Consider the following 20,668-nt stretch of genomic DNA (forward strand, 5'->3'; position numbering starts at 1 on the left):
TACAGACACTGGATCCTACCCAGTTCGGTTTTGTCAAGGGCAGATCCTGCCTTTTGAACCTGGTTGACTTCTTTGAAACAGTCACCAAAGCCATAGATGAAGGGAAGGTAGTCCACACAGCCTATCTGGACCTTGCAAAGGCATTTGACACAATACCCCACTCGGGCATCATAGATAAGCTATCCAGCTTAAATATAAACCCCTATGTCACAAGATGGGTCGCAAACTGGCTCAAAGACAGAACCGAAACACACAAATAGCAGAACAAAGTCTCTAGAAACACCATATAATCACCAAACGTTGAAATTTAATATGAAGCTTTCAGGTCTACACCCTTCATCAGCATACATCATAAAACCATTCTTCAACTTTAAGTAGAGAAACATTTGAGTCACATGAACAAACCAGCCATACAAAAACATAGAACAATAATTAGTCAGTAAATACACCTACTTAAAATAATACATTTTTAAAAAAATAATAATACATTTTTAAGAGGCAACATTTAAAACCAATACATATAAAAAACATAATTTATAACAACATTAAACATCATAATTTAAATCATATATTCTCTCTCTGCCTTTTGACCAATATTGGTTTTAAGCTCACCTTGCTATTTAATCCAGGTAATGTATCAGCCTGCAGGCGTACTATCCATTCATATTCTTTTAATTGCAACAAATTATCCACATCACCCCCTCTCATTCCCATATTCAGTACATAAATACATCTAAATTTAAAAGAATGCGAACTATGCACCTTTATATGTCTATATAGACCATTAGTCTCAACCTTTCTTCTAATTTCAGATTTATGCTCTATTATTCTATCTTTTAGTCTTCTAGTAGTTTTTCCTATATAAAATGCATTGCATTGTATACAGGTAGCAAGATAAATCAGCTTTGTCATAGCGCAATCAGCACTACAGTTAATAATAAAATTTTCTTTAGTTATAGGGTGCTGGAAACTATCTACCCCTTCATAAATATCAGTGCAACAGGTGCATTTATAACACTTATATGTACCAACCTTAGCACGCGCAGTCTTTATTTCATTACCAAAATCTTTATAGCATAGTAATTGCTTAAGCGTTTGCCCATTTCTGAAGGCAAATTTAGCTACCGGCCCCAGTATGTCCCTCAATTCTGGCATTGCCATTAATATCACCCAATTCTTTTGTATGATTTTACATACATCATTAGTATTCCCATTAAACGTGGTAACAAATCTTAAAATTTTAACATTATGTATCTCATTTCCGTTCTGCTGCAACATCTGCTCAACCTCCTGATTTTGAGTGGAGCCAAAAACAGGCCTATATAAATTTTTCCTTTCCTGTAAAATTTCACTAAAATGCTTATTCACATCATGTACTGAGTAGCCATTGTTAATAAATTCTTCCCTCATTTCATTAATTTGCTGAATAAAACAGTGCTCTTCTGAGGTTAACCTACTTACCCTTATCATTTGTGATTTTAAAATACCCTTATAAACATGTACAGGGTGCATACTGCTTGTTCTCAAATACCTAGCTGTATGTACTGCCTTCCTATATACCATAGTCTCTAGTTTACTTTGTTTTTTATAGATATTCACATCTAGAAACACTATACTTTCATTTGAGCTAGTCATTTTAAATTCAAGAAAGGAAGTTGTATTATTTATATATACCAAAAATGTATCCAGTTCAGTCCTTGTGCCAGTCCATACAAAAAAGCAATCATCCACAAATCTATAAGCATTTTAGTGAAATTTTACAGGAAAGGAAAAATTTATATAGGCCTGTTTTTGGCTCCACTCAAAATCAGGAGGTTGAGCAGATGTTGCAGCAGAACGGAAATGAGATACATAATGTTAAAATTTTAAGATTTGTTACCACGTTTAATGGGAATACTAATGATGTATGTAAAATCATACAAAAGAATTGGGTGATATTAATGGCAATGCCAGAATTGAGGGACATACTGGGGCCGGTAGCTAAATTTGCCTTCAGAAATGGGCAAACGCTTAAGCAATTACTATGCTATAAAGATTTTGGTAATGAAATAAAGACTGCTAAGGTTGGTACATATAAGTGTTATAAATGCACCTGTTGCACTGATATTTATGAAGGGGTAGATAGTTTCCAGCACCCTATAACTAAAGAAAATTTTATTATTAACTGTAGTGCTGATTGCGCTATGACAAAGCTGATTTATCTTGCTACCTGTATACAATGCAATGCATTTTATATAGGAAAAACTACTAGAAGACTAAAAGATAGAATAATAGAGCATAAATCCGAAATTAGAAGAAAGGTTGAGACTAATGGTCTATATAGACATATAAAGGTGCATAGTTCGCATTCTTTTAAATTTAGATGTATTTATGTACTGAATATGGGAATGAGAGGGGGTGATGTGGATAATTTGTTGCAATTAAAAGAATATGAATGGATAGTACGCCTGCAGGCTGATACATTACCTGGATTAAATAGCAAGGTGAGCTTAAAACCAATATTGGTTAAAAGGCAGAGAGAGAATATATGATTTAAATTATGATGTTTAATGTTGTTATAAATTATGTTTTTTATATGTATTGGTTTTAAATGTTGCCTCTTAAAAATGTATTATTATTTTTTAAAAAATGTATTATTTTAAGTAGGTGTATTTACTGACTAATTAATGTTCTATGTTTTTGTATGGCTGGTTTGTTCATGTGACTCAAATGTTTCTCTACTTAAAGTTGAAGAATGGTTTTATGATGTATGCTGATGAAGGGTGTAGACCTGAAAGCTTCATATTAAATTTCAATGTTTGGTGATTACATAGTGTTTCAAACACAGAACCCACAGAGTGAGAGTTGCTGGAGCCATGTCAGACTCGAAACCGGTCACAAGTGGCGTCCCACAGGGTTCTGTCCTGGGACCACTCTTGTTCGGTATATACTTTTCCAAGGTACAGGCAAACGTGGGAGGACTATGGCTCACCAAGTTCGCAGACGACTGCAAACTGGGCACCATAATCAACTCTCCAGCTGACACAAACATCCTTCAAAAAGGTCTCACAGAGACAGATAACTGGTGTCAGCGCCATGGTTTAAAGCTAAATACCAAAAAATGTATAGTCATACCCTTTGGCAAAAACAATGTGCCCACAAATTACCACATAGGCGGAAACCCATTAAGTACAGAGAAAGTTATTAGGGACCTGGGGACCCAAGTTGATAGCAATCTCTCCTTTGAAAACCACATTGCCAAAGTGGTTAGAAAGACCTTCTACATAGCTCACCTCATCACGAAGGGTTTCACATCTAGATCAAGAGAGGTAATCGTGCCCCTTTATTCATCCCTCATCAGGCCCATCACAGAATACAATGCCCCTTTTGGGATGTACCTTACCCGACACCTGCAGCAATTAGAAAGACCCCAAAAGTATCTCACCAAGAGGATCAGGGGTCTCAAACAGATGCCATATGCTGCTCGGTTAAAAAAACTCCAGCTCTACTCAGTTGCATACTGCCTACTTCGAGGCGATCTATGCCTGACATACAAAGCTATGTCAAATCCAGAATTAATGGACATGCTCCACCTCAGTAAATCTAAATCCCTTAGAGCCACATGCTCGAAGGACTTGAACCTCAGCACAGAAATAAACAGAACTTGCTGGAGGAACAGGTTCATAACCCAGAGGCTCCCTTCGCTCTGGAATAGAATTCCAGTTCATGTGAGGCACCTCACTGAATCTCTTCAAGAAGAATCTCGATAAGTGGATGGGGGATCGTAGGTTTGTCCCAGGGATTACTCCCGTGTCACTATTAGACAGAGGCACAGTAAACTAAACCTTAAAAAGGGCACAGTATACTCAAATCAAGGGGTGGCGTAAGCCATACAGAATCGGGCTAGGCCTATAATTGCCCCAGGGCAGATAGCCTAGTATGAACCTATGAACCTATGAATGGACCTGTTGAGCTTGCCCACCAGAAAGTGGTGGAAAGACACTGCTAAACCCTCATAGCCTCTCCACATAATGGGTTTGATCATGTTCCCCCCTTTTGTTGATGTATCAAATTACTGACATGTTGTCCACTCAACTTGAAATCATACCCCTGAGGAGGGAGTCCTGGAAGGCCTTCAATGCAAAGACAACTGCCACTCATCTCCAGGATGCTAATGTGAAGACTGGCCTCTGAGAAGGTCCATATGCCTTGGACCATCTTTCCATCAAATTTCCACACTGCTACTACATTCGTGAAGCCTCCATAGTCACTATGGCCTGAAGAGGCAGTAGAATAGTGGAACAACCTTGGGAAACTAGCAGGGAATCCAACCACTACTGAACCTGTTGTATGCATATCCTGGTGAGACAGATGGGAAAATGTATGGGATGGTATAACATCGGCCTCTGAACTGCAAGAGACCACTTTAAACTCTCATGTAGAACATGGCATGAGTGACAAGAGTAACAGAGGTTGCCTTCAGTCATAGGAGACACAGGATGTATCTGGCTGGGATTTCAGGTGGAAGAGAATAGCTGTTGCTTGTTGCTGGAGTGTCAAGATTTTCAACTCTGGTAGTTTGGCTATTTGTAAAGTTGTATCCAGGTGAGACCCAATAAACTCTATTGTCTGAATGGGAGTTAATTTGTACTTTTCCACCTTGATCGAGATTCCCACTTGCTTGCAAAGCTGGAGCAAGGTATCAATGCCTTAAACCAGCACACTCCTTGGGGAAGCAGTTATGAGCCAGTCATCCAAATATGGGAACACCAGCAAACCCTGCAGTCTGAGATGACTTGCAAGCACTACCATGCACTTGGTGAACACCAGGTGGGCTGTGGTGTGACCAAAGGGCAGGGCCCTGAACTGGAAGTGGCTGGCGCCCTGACAAATGTGGAGAAACCTTCTGGACTGCCTGGCTGTATTTATGTGGTAGTACATGTCCTGAAGGCCTGCCAAGCACATCCAGTCATCCTTCCACAGAAAAGTTAAGATGGACTGTACCATGACCATCTAGAATTTTGTCTGTTTCACTTACTGGTTTAGGCAGCTGAGGTCCTGAATAGGCCTAAGGTCCCAGTTTTTCTTTGGCATCACAAAGAATCTTGAACAGACTCTAAATCCCTACAGGTCTAGTGAAACTTCCTAGATGACTTGCTTGTCTAATGGCTTTTTGATTTATTGGGCTGCTACCTTCTTTTGTGATAGTAGAACATCTGGAATTCTTTCTGAGATAGGGGTAGAAAAAAAGGGAATAATGTAGCCTCTGGTCCTGATTCTCTGCATCCACGTATCTTGGGGAATGGCTGCCCAGGCTGAGAGGTACACAGAAAAGCTTCCCCGCAACTTCCTTTAGAGTGCAACAGGTTGTGAAGCCTTCAGGAGTGCTGGAAGGGTTTGTCGGAGAAGGTGCCCCAAACCTCTTAATTCTGTGGACCACCTCTGCCACAAGAGTGATGTCCATTGTCATTATTCTGCCTTCTGCCATGGGGGGGGGGGGGGGGCTGTCACTTACAGTGTCTGGCATATAACCCTGTGCTTTATGAAACCAATGCTTCTTACAGCCTTTCTGGTTCTTAGAAAAGGTCCTTTTGGGGAAAGAAAAGTGGATCCTGATGACAGACAGGGTCTTGACATCCTGCTCACTTCTAGACAGCATTTCCTTCACTTTTGGTTCAAAGAGGGTGGACCCATCATAAGGGGAGTTGATACAGGACGTCATAATATGCTCTGAAAATCACAGATGCGTCCAGGCATTCTGGCATACAGCTATTAAATTGCCATCAGCAGCACTGGATAATAGGCACATGGACACGAAAGAGAGGGACTGTAGCACAGCCAACTATATATGTATGGTTTAACAGGCCTCTGCAGATAAGGACTCCAAGAGATTCTTGGAGAGCTCCTTAGTCAAGCCTCACTGAAAATGCATTCCATGGGCTAAGTAATTCAGTGCTCTTAATGCAAAGGTTGCTGAGGCATAGACCTGCTTTCCAAATCTGTCCAACGCTTTGAACTCCCTGTTCAGGGATGGACAGTAGCCCTCTTCTCTGAAAGCTTTTCTTTGTCGCAATTGCTACCACAATGGAATTTACTGAAAGTCCCTTGTTCCAGTAAAGCCTGTCTTTGAGGGAGACTAAAATCTTGTCTGACTTTAGTTTGGCTATGTCTGGTTCCTTCTTTGCCTGCCATGAGACCAAATCTACAGGTTCGCTAGCAGGACAGACCACCCAGGAAATAGGTGATCCATCCCCAAAGGCCTCAAGAAAAACTACTTTCTCCTGGGAGAGGGCATTGGTGGATGATCTTCCCCTTCTGTCGCAATAATTCTAGAATTTCTCCAATGGGGATGTCCTCTGGGGGGGATTTTGGGGAACCCTCCCCTTCATTAAAATCAGTATCCTCTGGGAGGGACTCCTTGGGCGAGTCCAAGAGCCTCCCTTTGCACATGTGCTTCTTATGTACTTCCACAATGGAGATATCTGGGGAAGACTTAAAAGCAGAATGAGTTCACAATGTGGACTGTCTTTGCGACCTCTGGGGGCTGGCTATACTGTGGTAACAAGAACAGGAGGAGCTGAAGGAGTCAGTAAGGGCTGTGACAATTCTGAGCAAGAAAGGAGTCCTTGCTCTCTAGACTTAGAGAGAACTCTATCAAATGCCTTGAAAGCCAAAGGTGAAAGAGAACCCAAAGGACTTTCTGGGGGATCCAAAGATCTCAACAAGGGGAAGTTCAGAGCCACAATCTGTCTCAGCTCTGAAGCAGACATTAGAGCTGAGCTGTCAATGGCTAAAGTGCCAAGAGGAAGGGAAGGATCCAAAAGCCTCACAGTCGATCCTAACACCCCAATATAGGTGCTAACCTCTCAGCTCTGGAACATGTCATGATCCAACACTCTTGGAATTGACCAAGCAAGAGAAACGGTCATGAAACGAAGATGCCCATACTGTTGGCTCCAACACAGGTAGTCCCTGGGGGACACTTGGGTCCAAGGGCATCAATCTGTGAAGAATAGACAAGTACAGGATTGGAAGGGATGGCTCCCAGTCCCCCACCCAGTGGTAGTGGGGGTACAGGGAGGACCTCTAACTGAATTGAAACCCTCAAATATTTCCTCGTTGTCCTGTCCATAACTGTCTTGGATAGACTCATCAATGACCACACTGACCTTAGGGACAAAGCCATCAAAAGTGGCCTAGAGGTCTGAAGAAAGGAGATTATTGAAAAGGACTGACCAGTTCTGGTGAAAATCTGGATTCCCTGAAGGGAGGACTTGGAGATCAGATCCTAAAAGGATCTGAAGGAATCCGATCCAAGACCTTAGAAAGTTTTGGTAGAGGACCGGGGAATCTTTTCCTCCACTGCTTCTCACAGGGCTTATCTGAGGAGTTTTCTTTGGCCGGATCCTTCCCTTCTCTTTCTCTTTTGCCCTAAGCTTATCTCTCTTGTTTTTCTAGACTGGGAGGGAGTCAATTCCCCCAGTGGGGCTAGGGGAGGATTCTTGACAACTAGTTTGGAATGATGGTCGGAACAGCAGCCCTCATCAAGATGAGAAGCCCTCAATCAACAAATCAATTCGGAGTGTGCATCCCTGGGAAGGATCTTGTGTCCAGAAGAGAGACACTTCCTGAATCCTGAGGCCTTGCTGGATAAAATGACCTAGGCAGAAAAAACACAGACACACTGCGATAAGAACTATACACAGTAAACACTACTCAAACAATTACTAAAAAGATTACCAAAACTATCAAAAACTAGCAGATTCAGAAAGAATAATGAAGTTTTTTTAAAATGAACAGGAAGGGGAAATCCAAGTCCTCTTGAGAAAGAAATACAATAAGCTGTAGACAAAGGATGAAGCTAGATAACATTGAAATACTGTCTGAAACTGCAAATCAGATCACATGTTTAACCACGGTCTTTCCACATAAGTGCTTTCTCATTGCACAACAGATCATGTTTAACTACTGTCTTTCCACATAAGTGCTTTCTCATTGCACAACAGATCATGTTTAACTACTGTCTTTCCACATAAGTGCTTTCCCATACTTCGGCATTACTTCATAAATGCTCCCCTTTATGCTTTGCTCAAATGACTGGAGCCTTAAAAAAGCAATCATGAGGATTAGCTCATTTTCCTAAAGGAAACAAAGTAAGATATACTTATGTACAATAGAAATAAAATCTTGGCTGCATCCACTCTCATTCACTGCAGAAGTAATGGCTTGCATAAGCTATGACAACCCTAATGTTAGAATAATTAGCGTGTATATCCAAACGGTACTTTAAATTTCTGATACATTCAGGATTTTTTAAATTGTTCATCAGTAGAAAATAAGCAATCTGTTTCTTATCTGTTAAACAACCTAACATATGCCTATAAGCAAAAAGTGTGCTACAACTATCCTTTCAGTTAATGCTGTCAGCTTCTGAACTAGCCAGCCAGCAATCCTACAAAAATACTCAGAAAGCATTTCCACCATATAGGAATCTAATTTCTGAACTTAAACGTCTCTCCGAAATCAACCACCCTCATGCAGTGCTTGCATTAAGAACTTACATATGTGGAAGTACATAGGTTTGTCTCCATATCAAATGCAAGGAAGCTCATGTTGTTGGGGATACACTGTCGTTGGGCCAGAATACGAGAGATCAGCAAATTGGAAGCTTCTGATACAAACCCTTCCAGTTGATTCAGGCTGTGTATGAATGTGTCTTTTCTCACATCCTGCAAAGACCACAGTGATAGATGTTAACGTGATTACAGCAAAATACGTATTATTCATTTGCTTTTTATGTATTTGTTCAGGTCCATTACACCATTGTAAATTACAACAATGACCATGTAATCAATACAGGAACTCAGAAAAAAACAGAACTCACTAAACTACATGCAATCAATGCAAGGAAGAAAACAGATCAAATAAAGAAGATATGCTACTTCCCATTATGTTCCATCTGTGGGGTCCTTTTTTATTCTTCCTCCACCGATGGGTTTGTATCTGAGCCTTTGGATCCGACTCGGTCACTGTAAAAGCTCGTGACAACGTTGAACTTTTGAGCTTCTCCTGTACCCAGAATGCACCAATCCTTACTACCTCAGATATTGTTTACAGATTATAGCAAAAGAATAGAAACTTTACTCTTATTGAAAAAAATCTTACGCAGTATAATACCAGAAAAGGGTAGCACAAAGCTATGTCTGGAGCCATAGAATGCAAGGGAAAGTCCTCAAAAACTCGCTCTATCCACTTCCAAAAAACATTTTGGTTGGGGGGTGGTAGGTGGGAAGTTGAGGAAGAATGAAAATGGACAACACAGATGGAACATTATGTTAAGTACATAAATTCTTTATCTGATGATGTCAATTTTCATTCTGAGCCAAATGATGCCCTACCCCTGGAAACTAAGTCCAGTTTGTAATGAGAGATGAAGGTGTGAGGGGAAGCCCAAGTGGCTGCTGCACGAATATTATCCATGGAGGCTCTTGAATGAAAAGCTGAGGAAGCTGCTAGCGATCTTGTTGAGTGATCTTGTTGAGCGATCTTGTTGAGTGAGCACACATTTGCTTAGTTAAAGGCAAGTTCAACTTATTGTAAATGAAGGAAATGCAACTTGTAAGCCATCTGGCTAGGGAAACTATAGACACAGGCTTGCCCAATTTCCTTTTAGCAAAGGAAACAAATAACCAGTCTGAATTTCTGAAGTCTTCTTCTATGTAAATTGATATGCAATTGCCTATGCACATCTAGTGAATGCACCAAATATTCACCTTTGTTTGTATAATTTGGGAATAAAATGGTAGACGGATAGACTGGTTAATGTTGGATTCTGATCTGATACTACTTTGGGCAAAAAGGATACATTAGTTTGTAATGTAACTATCCTTATGAAAAATTAGGTATGGAGGTTTCATCGACAAGGCCTGAATTTCTGAAATTCATTTGGCGGAGGTAATGGCTACCAAAAACAAAGTCTTCAGAGATAGAAATTTTAGATTACAAGTATTTGCAGGTTTGAAGGACAGAAGGACCAAAGCTTGAAGTACCAGAGTTAAGTCCCACAGCGGATTAGGATCTGTAACAGAAGTGTCCCTCGTAGGAAGGTCTTACAAAGTTTATAGGAAGCAAGAGAACTGCCATCAAGACCAACGTGAAACTGGAAATCGATTAAATTGAACCTTTACTGTGGAAGAGCTGGCCCCTTGATTAAAAAGCCGCAACAAGAACTCCAGGATAGTGTGAATCGATGCAGAAAAGGGGTCCACATCATTTTGAAGTGCCCAGCCACACATCTTTTCCATTTGCTAGCATAAGTTTTTCTTGTAGATGGTTTGAGGGAAGATAATAAGAATTCGGCAAACAGTGGAAGAGAGCATAGGTTGTCTGGCTATTACTGGAAATGGAGAAACCAAGCTGTCAGCTTGAGCTTTGGAAGTTCCGGATGAATCATGTCTGTTGAGTGATACAGCAGGTCTGGAGCTGGATCCAGAATCCAGGGTTGATGGATCAAATGAGGCTACAGGAAGGGGAACCACATTTGTTGAGGCCAAATGGTGCAATGAGAATAACTTTGCTCTTCAACCTGGCAGCTCTCTGAAGGAACTTTGATATCAGAAGGATTGGTAGATATGCATACAGTAACCCAGGGAGCCAGTCATGGAGAAGAGCATCCTTCGGTGACTTGCCCTATGGGGGGATGAGGGCAAAGTAGTTGCTGCACTTGTTGTTTAGGGGAGATGCAAAAAGATTGCAGTAAGGCTGGGCCCACTTGCAGAAAATCATTTCCACTACTTTCTGGTTGAGGGACCATTTGTAAGGTAACAGAATGCACCTGCTCAGTTTGTCTGCTAGCATTTAGGTCTTTCCCAGAATGTGTGTTGATAAGAGAAAGCAGTTGGAAGAGATTGTTCATTGCCACACCCTTAGTACTTCTCGGCATATGGGGTATGATTTGGTTCCTCCTTGTTTGTTGATGTACCAAACCACTGACATATTGTCTGCTTGTATTGGAATCATTCTCAAAGGGAGAGCATCCTGAAAGGCTTGCAACACTAAAAGCACTGCTCTTAACTCCAGAACACTGATATGCAAATTGGCCTCTTTGTGGAATCACATGCCTTGGACTGTGGTTATTCCTAGCCACACACAAGTCTGGATTACTTTGTCTCTTGCCATGATGAGTTGATGCCTGGTCGGGGCACAGACGAGCCAGTCATTTAAGCAAGAAAATGCCTGGAATCCATGCAGTCTCAAGTGAGCTGCTACCACTGCCATGCATTTGGTGAACACCCTGGAGGCTGTGGTAAGACCAAAGGGCAGTGCTCAGAACTGGAAATAACTGGCTCTTAGCTGGAAGTGTAAGAATTTTCTGGATTATCTATTCATTTTTATATCATAGTACACATCCTGGAGATCTACTCAACACATCCAGTCATCTTTTTCCAGAAATGGAAGAATGGACTGAACTGTGACTATCCGGAACTTTGTCTTCAGAAAAAGGTGTTCAGACTGCTGAGATCCAGAATTGGTCTCCAGTCCCCTGTTTTCTTTGACACTAAAAAGAATCTTGGGTATGTTCTGGATCCTTTTTGGTCTGGGGGGACCTCTTGGATTACTCTTTTGTTTAGAAGCTTTTGTATTTGAATAGCTGCTTGCCCCCTCTGACTGGGTGGAATGAGATTTTCTTAGAATTTACAGAAAGAAGGGAAAATGGAATTATACATCCTCTGGATACGATCCTCTGCACCCAAGTATCTTTTATTTCTAGCCAAGCTCTCTGATGCAGGGACAAACGACCCCCAACTATCTCCAGAGGGGGACAATCAGGCCTCCTTTCAGGAGTGCTAGAAGGGTTTGCCAAAAAAAGATTCTCTGGATCCTTGATGTTGCGGGCCTCTTCTGCCACGAGGGCAGCATCTACCATTTGAACTTCTTCTTCTTCTGCCTCTGGGGAAAGACCCTCCACGTGTGTCCTGGAAAGATCCTTGTGATTTCTTGAACCACATCTTTCCACCACCTTGATGATTCCTCAAAAAGGATCTTTAGGGAGTGGAAAATGTACACCCATGCCAGAAAGGGTCTTTCCATCTTCCTCACACTTGGACAATGTATCTTTTACTTTGGGGCCAAAAAGGGAGGTGCCACCAAAAAGAGCATTGACGAACATGACTTCCACAAAACCATATAAACGAATCCAGGTGTATATCCTAATGGCTACACCCGAAGCCACTGCCCTTGAGGTTCCTTCTGCCACATTAGAAATAAGCCTCATGGATGAGTGGAAATTACTGTATGGTTGCCAGCTGAGAAATGACAGAATCTTTAACTTCTTCAGACACGGTTCCTGTGAAGGTACCTGAAAGTTCCTTAATCAGATCTCTCTGTAGTCTGATAAGATGTGCCAAATAGTTCAGAGACCCTATGGAAAAGGTTGCTAAAGCAGAGACACGTTTCACGAATCTGTCTGTCGCCCATGACTCCTTGTCAGGGGGATGAACAAAGGTACCTTCATCAGCAAGTTCCTTTCTGGTCGCTGTCACCATGACAATGGCATCAACAGGGGAACTCTTGAACAAAACTGTTTTTTTTCTGGTGGGGGGGTCATAATCTTGTCTGGCTTCCTGGGAATGGGCTCAGTGGTGTCAGGTTCCTTCCATGCCCGTCATGAAACCAATTCCAGGAGCTCGTCAGTGGGCAGGGTCAGCCAGGAAGTCGATAGTCCAGTACCAAAAGCCTCCAGTAGCACAGATTGCTCTGACGAAGGGTTGCTGGGCTTCCAGCCACCTCTCTATTTCAGGATCTCAAGGATATCTCAGAATGAGACTTTGTCAGAAGGTGATCATGAGGACCCCTTGCCCTCATCAAGATCTGTGTCCTCAGTGAAAGATTCAGGGGCATCTATATGCTTCCTCTTGCATGCCCTCTTCTTATGGACCTCAGTGGGATACTCCAAGGAGATATCAGAAGAGGAGGGAATACCCTGGTAGGAAGATTGGAGTTTTGGTACTGGCTGCCCCGTAAAGTGGACAGTTGAGAGAGACTCAAGATGCATAGCTGGAACAGAAGCAGACATAGGATCTGACAGGGGAGGCACTGCCTGGATCTGAGGTGCAAACAGAGCTCTTTCCAAAACCCTAAAGACAGACCATCCTGCAGAGGGATAAGGACCCAGATCGGGGACGCCAAGCCTCTGATCCCTAGTCCTCCCCCTGCTCCGAGGGCAGCCACCCTGAGGCAGAACTTGGAACCAAACTGACCATTGCCAAAGCTCTGAGATGCAGAGATGGCTCTGAAACCATCAGAGTTGAATGTAGCACCTTGGACCTGATGTCTGTTAGCTTTTCAGATCTGACTGGACTGAAGAGCTCACAGCAAGTCTTGGATCCGAGGATACAAATAGCCTGATCTGAAATAGATGGTTCTGGATGACTTGGACCTGACAGCTCTAAAACCCGGATAAGAGTCAAAGGGGGAATTGGTAGTGGGGGAGCTGTGGATGTATGGGGTTCCTGACCCGATGGGGTGGGAGCCAAGAAAAAAGCAGGCTGACTCTGCATTGAGGGGATCTTTCTCATTAGCCTCTCTACATCTTCTTTAGTGACACTTCTAAAGGATCGTATAGATAGAGCAGATGGTAATTTTGGTCTTTCCAAAAACAGGGAAGGCACTCTTGGTGGAATTGGGTCCAGCTAAGGTGAGTACCCTTTTCTAGGCACAGTTGGTTAAGTCAGTTGTGATATCTGATCTGAGGTCTTCGGATCTGATGAATCTTTACTTTAAAGATACTTTGGATCCAAAGAAACTGTCAAATCCAAGGACAAGTATTTGGACTTTGTGAGATCCAAAGAAGGGGCTGGATCCGAGAATTTTCGTTTCTTCATCATAGGATCTGCTAGAACTGTAAGATCTGAAGAAGCTCTTTTCATAGATTTTTCTCAGGACTTGGAGGAAACAGAGGAGGTGCCTGGAGAAGTATGAGATATCGTCTTTGTTTTTTTCTTTGGATGCTCCAGAAATAGCTTCATCAAAAGATTAAGACAAAAGTCCCTTTAAAATAAGCTTATTTCTATGATCTACCAGCGCTCCAGGGTTGAAAGCGTGGCACATCATGCAATTCTCCTGGAGGTGGAGAGGGTCCATGCAAAAAACACACAGTGTGTGTGAGCCAGGAACAGGTATCTTCTGACCACATTTTCCACATTTCTTAAACCCCACTGGGCTCTCTTCCTTGTTAGCCATAACGAAAAGCAAACAACCACAAACAACAAAAGTAACACAGGTGTTAAGATCAGAATTACAGACAGATTTATTTTTTTTTTGAAAATTGAAAGAAAGGGAAAGAAAGTACCAATAATGGTATGGAAGACTACGATAATTTGTAGAATAGGGGAGAGTTATTAATGACAGCTACAGCTATGTCAAGAATCTAAATGGCAATGCTCAGATCTGCTCTGAGCTACAACAGAATGGCATTAAATATACTGATCCCAAGGATATTGCCAATATCCTGGCAGATCAATTCAGTGCAAACTTCACCCCCCTCTCACCCCCTAAAGGGCCCATCTCAATACCGAATGACTGCCAAATTCCGGTAATAATGGCCACACAGGTAAAAAACGGACTCTCCAAAGCTAAGAACAGAGCATTTATGGGACCAGATGACATCCCAGGCTGTGTACTACATGAACTACAAAATGAACTGGCACCTCACCTAAGTGTCATGTTTAATCATAGCCTCACCTCAGGCTTTGTACCCACTGAGTGGCACACAGCTACAGTTATCCCACTCTACAAGGGGAGATCCACTTTAGATCCCGGACACTACCGCCCCATCAGTGTGACGAGCCTGGATCAAGGCCATGGAATGTATTATCATGGAACTTATAAACAAAGACATTGGCAACCTTCAAACATTGGACCCCACACAGTTTGGGTTCATGAAAGGCTGATCTTGTCTCCTGAACCTGATTGACTTATTTGAATCAGTATCCAGAGCCATGGACAAGGGTAAGATGGTCCACACAGCCTATCTGGACATAGCCAAGGCCTTTGACACCATCACCCACTCTGGAATCATAGATAAACTTACTAAGCTGGGCATTAATCCCTACATAACTTAATGTGTTGCGAAATGGCTTACTGACAGAACCCACACTGTAAAAGTAGCTGACTCCAAATCCAGCTCCAGACAAATGACAAGTGGAGTACCTCAGGGTTCAGTCCTGGGAATGCTCGTTTGGCATCTACTTCTCTGAAGTACAGGCCAACACTAAGGGACACTGGATAACAAACTTTCCAGATGACTGCAAACTGGGAGCCATTACTGAATCCCCAAATTATGTGGATATTCTACAAAAGGGCCTTACAGAAACAGATGCTTGGTGCCAGAGCCATGGGCTCAAGCTCAATGCCAAGAAATGAAGAAGTTATGTACCTACCATAACGTTCGATGTTTGTAGTCCATCTCGCCGTACATTCTTACACTTGGGACTGGTGCCAAACCTTGGCTCCGACTCGGCCATACTCTAGCTCAAAAACTTCTGGTTGGCTCGTGGCTAGGAGGTATTCCATCATGCATCACCAACATTCCCCAGATCTTGTTTGCTGTGAGAAAATACAGAGACAAAGAACAAACCAAATTGAAAGGACCACAATAACAGTAGGTACCCTAGGTCCTCAAGGAGGGGGAAGGAGGGAGGGAGGATTCGTAAGAATGTACGGCGAGATGGACTACAATCATTGAACGTTATGGTAGGTACATAACTTCTTTATATTTTGTAGTCCTATCTCGCCTTCATTCTTACACTTAAAACAGCGTCCCTAGCAACTTCATCTTGGGTGGCTCATTGGAAAATGCTCCTGAGTACTGTGGAACCAAAGGAAGACCTGTTCCTAGAAGCCATATCCAATTTGTAGTGAGTAATGAATGTATGGGGTGAAGCCCATGTTGCTGCAGCACAAATGTTGTCTATTGGGATTCTAGCCTGAAAGGCTACCGAGGTAGACACAGACCTGGTAGAATGAGCTTTCACCTTGAAAGGCAGATCTTTACCACTGGAGGAATAGACGAATGAAATGCAACTGGAACTCCAGTGAGATAATGTGACTTTAGAAACTGGGAGGCCCTGTCTAGAGTCTGAAAAGCAGACAACTGGTCTGATTTTCTGAAATTTTTAGTTCTGTCCAGATAAAAAATGTAACTGTCTATGGACATCCAATTGATGGAATTTATACTCTGCTTTGTTAGAAAATTCAGGGAAGAACATAGGCAACTCAATAGACTGATTAATGTTGGCTTGAGAAGAAACCTTAGGAATAAAGGAAGGGTTTGTCCTCAAGGAGACCCTATCTTTATGAAATACCAAATAAGGGGGCTTAATGGAAAGAGCTTGCAGTTCAGACACCCGTCTAGCAGAAGTGATAGCCAACAAAAATATATTTTTTTCAAGATAAAAACTTGAGGTCACATGTCACTGAAGGTTCAAAAGGACTAGACGCAAGTTTATGGAGAACAAAGTTCAAATCCCATGGAACCACAGGATCCATGACTGGGGGTCTTAGTAAAGTGGTCTACAAAGCCTATGAGCCATAAGATTATGTTCGTTAGCAACATGAAAAGTGGAAATAGCTGCCAACTGGACTTTAATAGTTGCTGCTGCTGAACCTTGACTGAATAACTGTGAGAGGAAGTCTAAAACAGCAGAAATGGGAGCTGTGTAGGGATCAATGTTTCTCTCATGGGCCCAAAGGAGAATATTTTCCATTTACTGGTATAAATCTTCCTAGTGGAAGGTTTGTGGGAAGATGACAGAATGTATACAACCTCAGGGGAAAAGTCATGAAGCCTGAATAGGGATGGAATTGGAGCAGCCAAGCTGTCAAGTTAAGGGTGTGGAGGGAGGGATGGAATGCCCCTAACATGTGTGTCAGTAAATCTGGAACTGGATTTAGAGTCCAAGGTTCATCCATTAGATATGGTCTGAGGAAGGGAAACCAAATCTATCGAGGCCAGTAAGGAGCAATTAGGATCATCCTACTTCCCAAGGATACTGCTTTCTGAATTACCTTCGAAATGAGGGGGAAAGGAGGGAAAGCATAGAGAAGTCCTGAGGGCCAATCGTGAACGAGTGCATCTCTTGGAGTCTCCCCGTCCAGGGGAATCAGGGTAAAGTAGCTGCTACATTTGGCATTGAGAGGGGTGGCAAAGAGATTGCAGCAAGGCTGACCCCATTTGCAAAAGATTAGTTCCGCAACGTAAGTGTTCAGAGGCCACTCGTGAGGCATCAGAATAGCCCTGCTGAGCCTGTCGGCTATGACTCTGGATTTCCCCGGGATGTGCATTGCCACCAGAAAGCACTGGGAAGACACAGCCCACTCCCATACTCGAAGGATAGGATGAGACAAAGGGAGGTACTGCAGTGACCACTGGGCAAAGAATAACCACTGAAGGACCCTCGTGCAGTCTGGCTAATGGAACAAGTGTTATTGTGGAAGCCATAGGTTCATAGGTAGGTACTAGGCTATTGGCCCTAGGGCCTATACAAGCCTAGCCAAAAATGTACCCTGGCTTTTGCCACCCAAGAAAATTATTTTCCTGTGCCCCTGTCAAGCAGAACCACAGAAGTGATCCCCGGGGTGAATTTCCTATTACCCATCCAATCATCAAGATTTTTCTTGAAGAGTGCTAATGAGGAGCTCTGTTTGACATAGATAGGTAGTCTGTTCCAGAGTATGTGAAGTCTCTGGGACAGGAATCTATCCCTCCAGCATGTTCTGTTTATTGTGGTGACAAGGTTTAGGTCCCCAGAGCGTGTAGCTCGGAGGGATTGGGATTTCTTTAAGTGGAGCATGTCCAACAGCTCTGGGTTTGACATAGCTTTGTATGTTAGGCAGAGATCGCCTCTGAGTAGGTCCCTAATAGCTTGAGCACCACCTTTGCTTTGATTTTTCTTAGAGGAAGTAGGGTCAAGATTTGTTCCCTTAGACTCTGAATTCTATCTATAGGCAGGTATGCCCTCATTGAAATGGTGTTTATTTCAGCGCCAATAAAATTCACATGTTGAGAGGGCGACAATGCAGATTTTTGCCAATTTAATGTAATTTCTAGCTGTAGGCAAGTTGAAATGGTGGTGTCCCTGGCCTGTAACAGTAGATGCCTGGTAGTGGCAGTGAGGAGCCAGTCCTCCAGATATGGAAACACTTGGAATCCCTGACGTCTCAAGTGAGCTGTAACCACTGCCATACACTTGGTGAACACCATGAGGGCTGTGGTGAGACCAAAGGGCAGGGTGTGGAACTGATAATGACTGGCTGCCAGCTGGACACGTACGTGACTCCTTGATGCCCTGTCCATTTTGATGTGGTAGTATGCATCTTGGAGGTCTATGGAGCACATCCAAATGTCTTTCCCTAACAACAGGAGTATCGACTGTAAGGTGACCATTTGGAACTTGGACTTTTGCACAGATTCGTTCAGTTTGCTGAGATCCAAAATGGGTCTCATGTCCCCTGTTCTTTCTGGCACCAAAAAGGATCTGGAGTAAGTCCCTAATCCTACTTGGTCTACGGGGACGGGCTGGATGACTCTGTTCACGAGCAACTTTTGGATTTCTAGAGTTACTGAATCCTTGTGATTGGGTGGCACATCTGGGATTCATCTGGTCTGAGAGGGTGGAGAAGAGAATATGGTAACCTCTGTTAATTATCTTTAATACCCACTTGTCTTGAGTGATGTCGTGCCAGGCTTCTGGGTATAAAGAAATACGACACCCGACTGGCTCCAGAGATGTGCAGTCGGGCCGCCTTTCAGGAGCATTGATAGGGACGACCACGAAAGGAATCACGGTCTCCCTGGTTCTGCAGACCTCCTCTACCTCTAGGGCGGCGTTTACCATTATTTCCTCCTCCTCTGCCTCTGTAGAAGGAATCACCTTGTGCATCCTGAAAAAACCTCTGTGATTTTTTGAACCACATTTTGCTGCCCTTCTGCCCTTTGGGATAGGGTCTAGAGGGGATGGAAAAACGGACTCCCACGGCAGACAGGGTTTTTCCTTCCTGCTCGCACTTGGTGAGTGTGTCCTTTACCTTGATTCTGAACAAAGAGGAACCGTCAAATGCAGCGCTGGTAAATTAGAAGTTATGTACTTACCATAATGTTCCATCTGAGAAGGTAAACTTCATTTGTCAGCAACCTATGGGTTATCGGATCCATATCGGATCCGAGCTCCAAGCTCCTCCCCCTTACCCATAATCCCCTGCTATCCCTTCCTGACCTCAGATCGAGTTTGCTTATCCATAAACCATACAATACCAAGAACTACCTCCCTACTCTAACCTGGAAACAGTCCGCCATGACAGCAGGAGACCTTTGAACATCCATATAGGTTAGGGGGACGGAGGGATGGACGTTTGCTGACAAATGAAGTTTACCTACTCAGATGGAACGTTATGGTAAGTACATAACTTCTAAATCTGAAGTAGTTAACTTCATTTGTCCATCAACCTATGGGACAGAGTCCCCAGCTACCTGATTCTTGGGAGGTCCTCATGGAAGGATGTTCTGGAGCACTGCAGAGCCAAAGGATGCTCTCCCTCTGGAAACAATATCCAACTTGTAATGATTTATAAATGTATGAGATGAAGCCCAAGTGGCTGCTGAACAAATGTCATCTAACGACACCCTAGATTGAAAAGCCGCAGGTAGAAATCGATTGGGTAGAATGGGCATGGACTCCTTGAGGTGTAGGCAGGCCCGAACTCTCATATGCCAAAAGAATACATTGGGAAATCCATCTGGACAATGTGACTTTTGATATAGGTTTTTCCCAAAGAGGACTTAGCAAAGGATACAAAAAACTGGTCTGATTTCCTGTGATCAGCTGTCCTGTGCAAATAGAATCTTAGTTGCCTATGTACGTCTAGAGAGTGCAACTTGTATTCACCTTTGTTCTGATAATTTGGGAAGAAGACTGGTAAATTAATAGATTGGTTGATATTAGACTCCGATGCAATTTTGGGCAGAAAGGAGGAGTTGGTCCTGAGAGCGACTCTATCTTTGTGGAAGACCAAATACTTTGGCTTGGCGCAAAGGGCTTGAAGCTCCGAGACCCTTCTGGCCGAAGTTATGGCAACAATAAAAGCCATCTTCCAAGATAAGTATTTCAGATCCACCGAAGTTGCAGGCTCAAAGGGAGGAGCTGTTAGAGACTGAAGTACAAGAGTTAAATCCCAAGGAGGGACTGCATCTTTTACCGGAGGTCTTAGTAGGAAAGTGTCTTTTAGGAAGGTCTTACATAATTTGGACGAAGTCAAAGGGCCGAGATCACTGCCAACATGATAGTGAGAGATTGCAGCCAACTGGACTTTGACCGTAGAAGAGCTAGCACCTTGGTCAAATAACCCTGACAGAAAATCTAGAACTGCTGGCAATGGAGCTGTAAAGGGATCCAGGTTCCGATGCTCCGCCCAAATAGAAAAACGCTTCCATTTACTATTATAGATTCTTCTAGTAGATGGCTTGTGAGTGGCTACTAGAATAGCCTTGACAGGGGACGAGATACCAGGAGTCCTAGCTATCACTGGAACTGGATCAACCAAGCTGTGAGCTTGAGGCTGTCCAGATTCGGGGTTGACAGGCCTGATGGGTGAGAGATCAGATTCGGGATGGGATCTAGAATCCATGGGGGAT

General features: G+C 43.0%; 1 protein-coding gene across 1 annotated transcript in view; it reads right to left on the reverse strand.

Annotated features, from left to right (window-relative positions):
* Positions 1–20,668, reverse strand: part of LOC122804745 (ciliogenesis associated TTC17 interacting protein) — a 2,188,718-nt gene that overhangs the window by 1,596,165 nt on the left and 571,885 nt on the right. Inside the window, exon 6 of the mRNA XM_044074809.1 lies at positions 8,541–8,708. Within this exon, the coding sequence (XP_043930744.1) occupies positions 8,541–8,708 (168 nt within the window). The remainder of the gene's footprint in view (positions 1–8,540; positions 8,709–20,668) is intronic.

Source organism: Protopterus annectens, chromosome 6.part0, assembly GCF_019279795.1.
Source record: "Protopterus annectens isolate FY-2018-M chromosome 6.part0, PAN1.0, whole genome shotgun sequence".
Lineage (NCBI taxonomy): Eukaryota > Metazoa > Chordata > Ceratodontiformes > Protopteridae > Protopterus > Protopterus annectens.